The sequence below is a fragment of the Chroicocephalus ridibundus genome, chromosome 2 (assembly GCF_963924245.1).
Source record: "Chroicocephalus ridibundus chromosome 2, bChrRid1.1, whole genome shotgun sequence".
In the NCBI taxonomy this organism is placed as follows: Eukaryota; Metazoa; Chordata; class Aves; order Charadriiformes; family Laridae; genus Chroicocephalus; species Chroicocephalus ridibundus.
In genome coordinates this window covers 102,829,077-102,841,128 of record NC_086285.1, presented here as the reverse complement: position 1 = coordinate 102,841,128, position 12,052 = coordinate 102,829,077, and the positions used below count along the sequence as shown (strand labels likewise).

The 12,052-nt window shown below is 41.0% G+C and overlaps 1 protein-coding gene across 1 annotated transcript in view; it reads left to right on the top strand.

Moving 5' to 3' along the window:
• Positions 1–12,052, top strand: part of LOC134511806 (dynein axonemal heavy chain 5-like) — a 169,252-nt gene that overhangs the window by 59,743 nt on the left and 97,457 nt on the right. The window contains exons 41-44 of the mRNA XM_063326333.1: positions 128–300; positions 2,889–3,067; positions 10,220–10,407; positions 11,610–11,804. Coding sequence (XP_063182403.1) covers positions 128–300; positions 2,889–3,067; positions 10,220–10,407; positions 11,610–11,804 — 735 coding nt within the window. The remainder of the gene's footprint in view (positions 1–127; positions 301–2,888; positions 3,068–10,219; positions 10,408–11,609; positions 11,805–12,052) is intronic.

Below are 12,052 nucleotides of genomic sequence, written 5' to 3'. Positions count from 1 at the left end.
AGATCCTGTGCTCGTTCTTCCAGCTCTTGAATTTATGCTTAGTAGACTTTTCTTTCTGTATGGAATTTAAGATGAATTTGTAATACTGTCTCATTTCCGTATTAATGATTTTTCTTTTCCATTATAGGTCCGTATGAACATTAAATCTCCATCTGATTTTGAATGGCAAAAACAGTCTCGATTTTACTTTCTTGAAGACTTGGATAAATGCGTTATCCAAATCACTGATGTAGAGTTCACCTACTGCAATGAATACTTAGGATGTACAGACAGGCTTGTTATAACTCCCTTAACTGACAGGTAGTTATAAAAAGAATGCAGTGCACAGTAGGAATTGTTATGTTGGCTGCGCTATAATGCTGCAATATCGCTGGTGAACAGCAGAGGCCAGTGCTTCTATATTCAGCTCGTGAAAGCAGGCACCCCTAGGAGGGGTCTTGAATTCTCTTTGAGTGTTTGCTTGAGCTGTATGAGCTGTGAATAGGCATTGAAAAATTTACTGGTACTCAACGTAAATATAGCTGAGTGCCATACACTTCACCAGCCTAAACAGAGTGGATCTGAAAAACAAAATATTGCTGCTTTCCATAAGCTAGTAGTTGCATGAGAATTTGGGATTACAGCAAGTGATTTATTTGAAGTCACCCTAGAGGAAAAAGCAGTAATGCGAGATATAGTGTTCAATAACTAGTGCCAATATGGTTTTAAGCAAGGCCTATGGAGCATTACAAACACAGGAAAAGCTCTGAGGGCAAAACATAAGGCTAGAGTGTTAGTTATGCAGCACAGTACAAACTCCACTAGATGCATATTTTCCTAAAGTACTTGGTAGTGCTTCAACTATACAACTATACTGTGCCAGAGCTTGTTCTTCTAAGTGTGGATAGAAATGTCAAAATACCGTGAATGTTCAGTCATTTGTTGGGTGAAGAATGGCTGAAGGCCGTAGAATTAATATTGGAATTGTCTTTGCACTCTCTGTGCAACTAGATTTTATTTACTAGTGAAATTTCAGACTTTTTCCAGTTTCTGAACCAAAATTATGCCCAGTGAGAGAGAGCCAAATCCCTGTGCTTTGATACCCGACTTTTAATATGTAACAGATATCTAGCAAATTTGATGCTATGTACCCTACTATTCTTATGCTGGATAGCGATTTGTTTGCAGCAGTAAACATGCAGTTGATTAGTGGGTATGGGACCACTACCACGCAGACAATATTTTTGACCACTGGGAGAGACGGTATCAAGAAAACGTTGTTTTTCAAACTTTGTTCACAGAATTAAAATGCAAACTAATTGGTTAGGGATTGATTCAAGGCGCTACGTCACATGAGACTGAAAACTAGCGCAGGATGACATTATTCAGGAAAATAAGTCTTTGAATGAATTTAAACTATAATAATAACAACAAAAAGGAACAGAGTAATCTCTCTTTGGGTGAACCTAGAAAAGCCAAGCAGAACTTCAGAGACTGGTGGCTATCCACTGTCATATACTGAAAGAGTATTTGAAGCAGAGATGTTTTCTAGTGTTGGCATGGGAAACTTCTGTATCTAAGCAGTGTTGCATAAGAACAGATTTTATTCCCCTCATAGGCTTTTTCTATTTTAACATTTTTAGTATTGCTATATGGATTTGTATGAGCTTATGGCAGTTTTCAGGTAATGATATCTTTGCTTTCCATTAATCAACTTGGAGTCAAATGCTGTTCGGCTAATGATTTTATGTTCAGAAAGATTCCTGAAGCACATAATAAATACACACTGGCGGTAGTACATTACATTAAGATAATGGGACTGAAATTGAGTGCTCCTGAACATCATGTCAGACACAGACCATGTCATGGCAGATACAAAAAATGAAATGCAAGTTCTGTTTAGGACTTGTACTACGTGTACAGTTTGTCCTTACTGCATTTTCAGTAGCAGAATCATTAGGCGTGGTATTCTTTCTGTGTTAACTGAGTGCCTATTAGCTGATCACTGAGTAACAAGGTGATAAAGCATTGTTATTGCTATTATATGAGAATGAGTACTGTATTATTTTATAGGAAGTGATACTAGCTGGTATCATTTGGGTTTTTTCAGTGCCCATTTTCTTTCCCCAGATATATCATAAAGCTTTTGAGTTTCACAGTGTTAAAATGGGCTTACTGGGATTTTGGAGCATTGTAGGTTAGAACAAAAGTCTTTCTACACCCTTCAGTGGCCTCCACACCATCTGGGGAGGCTGAGACTTAAACCTGAGGATGTCAATCCAGGATGGAGGCTGAAGCAGAAGATTGTCCCAGGATTCATGGATCCCTCCTTTCTCCATTCCCCGTTACAATCGTCCCTCTCATCTGTCTCCACCCTGGAACTCAAAACACCTCATGTGACTGGCAGCACTGCTCTGGTTTGGCATGCTGGTAGGGAAATGGCAAGAACAGGAGCTGCTTGTAGCTTCTGTGCCTTCCTATTGCCAGATCAGAGAGCCCATCTTGTGTGCTCTGGGGAGAGAGTAGGAGGATGGGAAAAAAGGCAGAAACCCAGTGGGTCTGGGGGCTGCAGAATGATGCTGAGTCATTGAGGGAGGTCATGTGATTAGTGCGAGAAAATCACATTACTACAGTATTTTGGTATTCAGCATTTAGAATTGGCCTGTGCGTTTCCTGGGCTGTTGCAGTCATTGCTGTGCTGGATGCATGCTTTTCTGCAGGTGGAGCAAAGGTGGTACATGGTAACTCAGCTTCACAGTTGGGGATGAGTGAGGACCTACCACATGGAAGCACACCCATTTCTGTCCTCTGCCCCAGCTCTGTATAATACAACTGCTGTGGTTACATTAATGGATTTCAAGTAATTAATAGTAGAAAAAGATTAATAGAACTCTCTGTTCTATCTCTAGGTGTTACATCACTCTAGCACAGGCCCTGGGCATGAGTATGGGTGGTGCACCAGCAGGACCTGCAGGGACGGGGAAAACTGAGACAACTAAAGACATGGGCAAATGCCTGGGAAAGTATGTTGTTGTTTTCAATTGTTCAGACCAAATGGACTACAGAGGACTTGGCCGTATCTATAAAGGTGAGAAATAATCTCCTATTTTCATTTGAGAGTTATAAGTTTTTTTCTCTTCACTAGTGAGTTAGCAATAATTAGTATTTTCTTCTTTGTTTCCTCTTATTTCCAGATGCTCAACCACTTTTCCTGGTGTTTGATTGATTCTCCTTGTTTTTAACTTGTTTCTTCTCGCATGCTTTCCAGTCTTTTTTTATATTCTTGGAGGGTGTTTCCTATCTATGTCTTCTTTTCCTTTTCCCTTTTAATAATTTCTACTGATTTTCTTTATGCCTCTAACCCACCCCTCCCAAGGGGGAGGATGTTTAGCTCTTGTTTGCCACTTTTGTATTAAGCAAGACAAACAAATACAAAGCTCACTGATGTTGTGCAAGGCAGGGAAACATGCAAAGTGGTGCAGTATTTTATTTCGAACTCCAGAACTTATTTGAAACCAGGAAAATGAGGTAGTGGTCAAACTCTGGTAGCTTTTCATGATAAGCAGGGCTTTGAAGTCAGTTTTGCAAACAGTGATCGGGTGATTTGATATCTGTGGACTCCATTATGTCTGTTTTCTAGTATATAACCAGTATTGGTTATATGGAGTGGCAGACAACAGAACACCACCATTTTCTGTGAGTGGTAGGCTCTTAAATCTAACAGAAGGTATCATAAACATAATTTTCACTGTTGTGATATCTCCTGAAGGTTAAAATATAACTTGGAGATCATTTCTAGCTTTAAGTAAGAAGAAAACAAAGCTGGCCAAGATTTTAATAGAAGTGACTTTTGTCTTTGGCTTCTTATTTAAGAGTTTAAGAGTATCCTATTAAGCTTTGTAATAGAGATAGAAAGCCTGAAAGGTATACCAGGTTTGGATTAAAGTGGTTTTGTATTTAATTGTGAAAACCTTGTCCATATTTCACTCATTTCTTCTGTGGTCTTACTGGGTTTGTTTGTGGCTGAGTTGTATCAGGAAGACATGTATTTGGGACATGTATGTATTTGGGTACATGTATGTATTTGGGAAGAACTGAGTTAAAAGCAGTACTTGTACTGACTTCACTCGACTACTGTTCTTCGTCCTAATCCTTTTGTACTTTTACAGATATTTTTAGGCCTCATTAACTTGTTAACTTTCTTTAATGGCCATATCAAAAAGAAGGAAATGGGAAGAAGTAGAGCAGAGAAAGAAGAGGAAAAAATGATTTAACCAGTTTGACAAGTTTTTCTAATTCTGACTCAGAAGCTTTGTAGTTCCCTGTGCATTCTGCAGAATGCCCTGCTTCCCTCTAATCATAGAATCATAGAATCATTTAGGTTGGAAAAGACCCTTGGGATCATTGAGTCCAACCATCAACCCCATTCTAGAAAGTTCTCCCCTACACAATATTCCCTAGCACCACATCTAAACGAGTCTTAAACACATTCAGGGATGGTGATTCCACCATCTCCCTGGGACAGTGTCTGACCGCTCTTTCTGTGAAGAATTTTTTGCTAATGTCCAGCCTAAACCTACTCTGTTGCAGCTTGAAGCCATTCCCACTTGTTCTATCACTAATTACCTGTGAGAAGAAACCAGAACCAACCTCTCTACAATGGCCTTTCAAGTAGTTGTAGAGAGTGATTAAGGTCTCCCCTCAGCCTCCTCTTCCTCAAACTAAACAGTCCCAGCTCCTTCAGTCGCTCCTCATAAGATCTATTCTCCAGGCCCTTCACCAGCTTCGTTGCCCTCCTCTGCACTCGCTCCAGCACCTCGATATCTCTCTCGTATTGAGGTGCCCAGAACTGGACACGATATTCAAGGTGTGGCCTCACCAGTGCTGAGTACAGGGGGACAATCACCTCCCTCCTTCTGCTGGTCACACTATTTCTAATACAAGCCAGGATGGCATTGGCTTTCTTGGCCACCTGGGCACGCTGCTGGCTCATGTTCAGCCGCTTGTCAATTAGAACCCCCAGGCCCTTTTCTGCCAGGCAGCTCTCCAGCCACACTTCCCCACACTTCAAACACGTTCGCTCTATTTGTAAGAACATGAAAATAGATAAGAAACAAACATTTCCATTCTTGCTTTCTTTGCCTCAGCCAGCCTCCCTCCCCTATTCCTCTGAGACCTGAGCGAAGAGATACACTGAGCTTTGGAAAGGCACTGCTGCCTCTTAGCTGCCCTCTCTCTCCCCCAACCCCTCACCCCGAGGCATGCTCATGTCTGTTGCCTTCGCTCCCACTGGGGATTTTCCTAGTTGGAGCTGCAGTAAGGGGCCAGCCTGGAGCAAGCAGGATAGCTGGAGAAAACAGTCAAGGAGACACTGCTACAAAAAGAGAGGATAAAGTGCTCCCTGCTAGAGCAGCCCTATCATTTCCATACCAGGAATCTGAGGTGGTGCAGTGAATATGGAAGCAGCAGACAGTAGAACTAGTGACCGTCATTATTAGCTCTTGTGTCTAATCCCCAGTCCTGAACTGGTCCCCTGAAGAGACCACTCTTCTAGCTAGAAGTTCTGCTAATGCTACAAGAATGGAAAGTTTGATCACATTCTTCATTTAAAGCATTAGACAGTCTTTTAGTAGTCTTCTAGCTTTAGCTTTACCTTTGGTCTTTTTAGGTGAATGCACGCATTCACTGTCTTGGAGAAAGCTGAAACTGGCTTGATGCTTGTATGAGCAGTGAGAGCAGAAGACAGGTTTCATAGTATCCCATTAAATTATGCTGGGATGTGGGTTAAACTTTCGTAGAAGCTGATGATTTCTGTACTGAATATATTGTGTTACTGTAGTCCTCACCTGAGGTAAATACCGTGTTTATTACTTAAGATATGTGTCATTTGAATACAAAAGAGAGTTTATAGCTGCTTTGTCATAATTACTGCACTGTGACACTATTTTTAGCCAGACCTCCCAGTGCGGAACAGCACATAGGGTTTTATCACCTGGCCTGTTGGATCACCTAGGAGAACACGGGTTGTCACAGTAGCCTGCAACATACTTTCTTTCTGTGTGGATCCCCTGTACCTCCACTGGGGACTGTGACCACAATGTAGCGTTCAAGGATCAGGCCACCCAGCTGTGTGTCGCTCATAGGCTCACTGACATGGAAAAGGACACGGCACTGCATTGCAGAGATGCATTTTGAAGTCTTTCTGAGGCAGGAGTGGCTATGCTGTGTGATTCTTACATCATGTGAGGACCAGGTTTGTAGGATGTATGTACTGATTGGGAGATGTCACATTTCTTAGATGTAGTTAAAGATTCTCTGTAGTCCTGTCCTTTATTTTCTGTTTTTAATCCATTTTTGTATTTGATTACCATACTGTGTTCTGTGTGGTGACAGAAAGTAATGCACAGTATGGCAGTGCACAATAAAATCACATTGTCTCTAAGCTGCTATGCAGTTGACAGTTTGCTTGCTGTGCCTTTGCTTATGTGTGTGTGTGTATTTTCTTTCATTTTCCTTTTTAAACACCACCAGAATGAAATAATTTTGCAAGACCGAATTTATTCAAAGCTGTGGGGTATTGGCCTTGCCTGAGAGTCAAGTTTCCTAACTCCATGCAGCAGGTGGCATTACAGAACAAGTGATTTTTTTTGTTCCTTTCCCAAGAAAAAATTGTTTGGTTAGAACCTCACCTCACCACTCTACAGAGAAAGTAATTTCAAAACCCTTTAATATACAGATAGTAAGTGTAAGAGACCATATTATATAGAACTACTCAATGAGTTTTTTGCCTCAGTCTTCACCATCAAGGTCTGTAGCCACACCACCCAAGTGCAGAAGGCAAAGGCAGGAACCGGGAGAATGAACCACCCACTGTAGGAGAAGACCAGATCCAAGTGGCGAGCAGTGATGAGTGGTGTTCCTCAGGGGTTGGTACTGGGACCAGTGCTGTTTAACGTCTTTGTTGTTGACATGGACAGTGGGATTGAGTGCACCCTCAGCAAGTTTGCCGATGACACCAAGCTGAGTGGCGCGGTTGACACACTGGAGTGAAGGGATGCCATCCAGAGAGATCTGGACAGGCGTGAGAGGTGGGCTCATGTGAACCTCATGAAGTTCAAGAAGGCCAAGTGCAAAGTCCTGCATGTGGGTTGGAGCAATCCCAAGCACAAATACAGGCTGGGCAGAGAATGGCTTGTGAGCTGCCCTGAGGAGGAGGTCTTGGGGGTGTTGGCTGATGAGAAGCTCAATATGAGCCGGAAATGTGTGCTCACAGCCCAGAAAGCCAACTGTGTCCTGGGCTCCATAGAAAGAAGCGTGGCCAGCAGGTTAACAGAGGTGATTCTGCCCCTTTACTCCTCTCTGGTGAGACCCCACCTGGAGTACTATGTGCAGCTTTGGAGCCCTCAGCACAGGAAAGACATGGACCTGTTGGAGCGGGTCCAGGGGAGGGCCACAAGGATGACCAGAGGGCTGGAGCACCTCTGCTATGAGGACAGGCGTGGAAGGTGTCCTCACCTATGGCAGGGGTGTTTGGACTAGGTGATCTTTAAGGTCCCTTCCAACTCTAACCATTCTATTGTTCTATGCACAAAGTCTCTTTGTTGAAGAATATACAGCTTTAAGGCTTTTCCTTGTTGCATCCCAAAGAGTAGATATTGATGTTTAATAAACAAAGTAGAAAAAACACTTTTTTTTTTTTTAATGGATCCTAGTAGCCAGATAACACGTATAACAAAAGGGGCCAAATACATTTGAAAAACCTCTGCAAGAAGTTTTCATCAGGGAGCAGTAAGAATGAAAGAGCTCCACCAGGGAAGACAAGCCAGGTGCCAAGGGTGACCACCACAGAGGCAGGGGCAGGGACTTCACTGACCAGGGCACAGTTCCACAGTGCCTGAGCAGGGCAGGTTGGTGACAGCTTGTTCCATCGGTTGTCTAGGGACCATCAGACAAGGTGAAATAACAAGCTGGGTCCAGGGTACATCTAGGAAGTTCAGTCAGAAACAGTAGGTGGCAGGGCTGGAGGTAAGACTGTGGATAGTTCTGGGGTCCTCCACAAAGTTCAGTCAGCAAGTCAGGATTACAGGGGATAGGGCTGTGCCCAGCCCCGTGTACAGCATGGCTCAGGCAAAGACTGAAGACTCAGACCTGCCTGAGCTGAAATGGAGCTCCTGGACTGGAGGACAGAGGGTATGGGTAGAAGCCACGGGTAAGGCTGGTCAGGGCAATTAAGGCCTGTTGGTGCATCCAGGGCTCTGATATTCTGCATACAAGAGGGAGAACATAAGTTAAAGGACTTGCTGCCATACCAGTGAAGTCAAGGAACATTCTTCATTTGTTTTTAAAGACAGTAGGATTGAGTCTTTCATGTTTTAAATTTGGTACCTATCTATAGAATTACTTTACCTTTGCTTCATTATGGCATTGTGGTATTTGTATGTGTTCCGTTTGGTTTTAAATTTTGTAATTAAGTCCGTGTGACATTTTACTCTCTTCAAATTCCTTTCTTTTGGAGCATGTTTTTCCTTATAATATCACAGAAATTAGTTAGAAGCAGTTTAGGAAAAAGATTACTCTACATATGAAATTGAACTGAATTTCATGGGAGATCTGCAGTATTGCCCTGGCTGAATCGAATCTTAAGGAGCCAATTTTGGCTGTACTACCATTGATTTTGATCTGGTGTGACTCTACTAATTTTGTTTAAGAGTTCTTCTAAAATTATGTGGGTAGAAAAAGACCAATCAATGCAACGATATTAAAAGAAGTGGTTAACGGACATGAAAAAAAGTGAAAAGTGAACATACAAATTATTTTCATATTTTTTCTTTTTTTTTGCTATCTGTAAACACTGACAAGTATTGATTGTCTATGAAGGCTGATCACAGTAGAAGATGGGATAGAGTAGAGGAGGAGCAGAGAAGAATCATAAAAGGGGTCTTGGGGGGATTTGGAGTAAGATGAGAGTTCCTAGAGAACATCTTAAAGAGCAAGAGAAGATCAGACAAGGAACAGTGGGGGGAAGGGAAGAAGGATAATATAAGCAGAACAGGCCAGAGCAAAGATAAGGGAAGAGAAAACAAAACAAAGTGAAAAAAAGTATGTATTAATACTATTATTATTGATTTTTGAGTACTTTCTCTTCCATTATCTTAAGTGTCTTAAGGAATTATCATTATACATAAACCTCCCCTTGATTTATTTTACTAGTGCTATAGGCATTGCTGTATAAAGTATGGGAATTCGGGGGAGCTGCGGCCATAGTTGTTCAACACTGCAAACATACAAATGCCTTGGACACGTGCTTTATTTCTGCATTTAGCACTGTCTTCAAGTAGCTTAAGCCAGTGGAATGAATTAAACTCCTCTGAACATTTGTTTGTAGGGCTAGTTAAAGTACTGATTCAGGTCCTTGCTGGACCCAGGCAATAGGAAATACTAGTCCAGAGTGAGCTTTGGGAAGGAAGGAGGTGGCATCCATGAAGTTCCTGCATAGACTCACTAGCCTTTGTCTCTTGTGAAATGGACATGGAATAGCAGGGGATTAAGTAGCTTTCCCACTACTGCTCTGGAAAGCTACCACTGTAGACTCTCCTATTTCAATCCTGCTAACATGATACAGAAGGAGGAGTACTTGACTCTCCCGAAAGACATTAATTTCATGATGTTAGTGGATACTAACGTCTGTCTAGAACTCCATGGCCTATTCCAAAGAACCGTTGTAAGTGTGACATCAGATTCCTCTCTCTTGAACAGACCGATGTCATTCTCCAACAACTTTTGACCTGTGAATTAATTGTTATAAAATGCTACAATGCTTGTGTCACATATGTAGTGATTTCTGAATTTGATTCTGTGCTTTTCATTTAGGTAGGGGTGTCTCAAGCTCATCTTTGACAATTTCAACCCCTGTATAGATGAGTTTCCATGCTATGTGCATGTTTGTGGTACTAGGTGCTGTATACAGTATTATTTAACACTTTCTGCCTCATGGTTGCTGTAAAGGTGTAGGATTCTTTGTAAAGAAGTTTGTGTATCGTTCTTCCACAGGGTGATTCTTTTTCTGTGTCATTAATGCACAGCTTGATTTATTTTGAATTTTCCTCATTTTACTCTGTGTTCATACTCTCTGTTCTTCTCGTGTTACATTAAATTGTGTAGAACATGCTGTATTTTATATATAAATTATTCTTGTTTGATCTGATATTTTAACAAAATATTTTTCTTTTTTCTTTTTTAGGTTTAGCCCAGTCAGGTGCATGGGGTTGCTTTGATGAATTTAACCGCATTGAACTCCCAGTTTTATCAGTAGCTGCTCAGCAGATATATATTGTACTTCAGTGTAAGAAAAATAAGAAACCTCAGTTCACTTTCACTGACGGTGATGTTGTTGACATGGACAGAGAATTTGGTATATTTCTGACTATGGTATGTATGTGAATATGTGTAAATGGCATCATTGTGAAAAAGCTTTCCTAATTATTTTCCCATTGAAGTTTCCCTGTTGAAATACTTGGAACTGTCTGTTAGAAAATAGTGAATACAATTTGAGCAATAATTTGATCAAATAATAATGACAATATATTCTCTTGCCCATATGTTTAGCTGGAACTTGGGACTTGAGGTATGCAATTATCATTAACTACGTATTTTAAGGGCTTTTTTAGTTGAATATTTGTCAGATTGAGACTAAACCCAACCCTCTTATACTTTTGGTCAACGTCTGTCAAAATAAAACAGAAGTAATTGACCACTGCAAGGTCTACTGCAGTTGGTCTGGTCAGTACTTCATCATCTGTGAAGAACTTTTGACCATAGTCCTTCTATATGACAGCATGAAAGAAACCACTCTCACTCTGGTTCACCGGCCTCCTGAAGATTTATCTTTGGGGCCTGTGGACTGCTTCTAGCAGTGCAGGAGGCGAAGAAGCAGGAAAGCGTTAAGACTACCCTAAAAGTCTCGTTGTATCTCCCCCTCCTTAGCTGTAGGCTACATACCCATAAGTCAAAATGGAAGCATTTGTCTTTATTTTAAGGTTTCCTACCTTTGAAAAGGTGGTAATGTTATCACTTTAATTTGAAAAAGAGAACAAATTAGTGGCATACAAAGGCCAGTGGGAAGGCATTTGGAAACAGCTGGAAGAGTTTACGAAGTTATCACTGCATAGCCAGCGACTACTGTTCTCTCAAATGAGCCATGCAGTAGTCACATGGATGCCTTAGACATCTTCAGTGAAAAGTCAGATCCGTTAGTTTAAATTATATTCAGTAATGGCTTGCACCACTTGACTGACTTTGCACTGAAATGGTCTGGGAATGCTCACAAGGGACAATAACCTCCAGCTCTGGAACACTATCAAAACCCTGAGGAACTAAGCATTTAAAACAGCTCCAACAAGATCTGTAAGTGGTTGTCTGTTTATGTGTGTCTTGGGCATCTCCAAATAACACGTGTGATACCACATACTTCATGAACTGCATTATTTAGACAACTGCGTAGTGATGTGTAATTTGTGATGTGCTCAAGTTACCCTCTGTAATCTGGCATGTGCTCCTTTTATCAGAGAAGATAAACCGTTTTATTCTGCTTTCATTATGTAATATTTTATTCTATATTTTCCATTTTTCAGAACCCCGGCTATGCAGGACGACAGGAACTTCCAGAAAATCTGAAGATTCAGTTTCGCACAGTTGCTATGATGGTGCCTGACCGTAGCATTATTATGCGTGTCAAGCTGGCAAGTGCTGGTTTCCGAGACAACCAAGTCCTTAGTCGAAAATTTTATACACTCTACAAACTCTGTGAAGAGCAGTTATCTAAACAGGTAAAATAAATATTTGTCCAACCTTAAGCTGTCACTGGAAAGGAATGAAGAGAATATACTTTCATAGAATACATAATTAGTTTGACACTTATGAACCTATTCATTTTTTAGGGTTTTCAGTTTCAAGTTCTAGAAACAGAGTCTGAAATCATTAATTTGTTTTTATTTTTCAAACTCATTTGCATAGTAAAGGAAATTTGATTTGTTATTTTTTAACAGAGTGCAGTTAATGGAGAAGTTATGAGGAA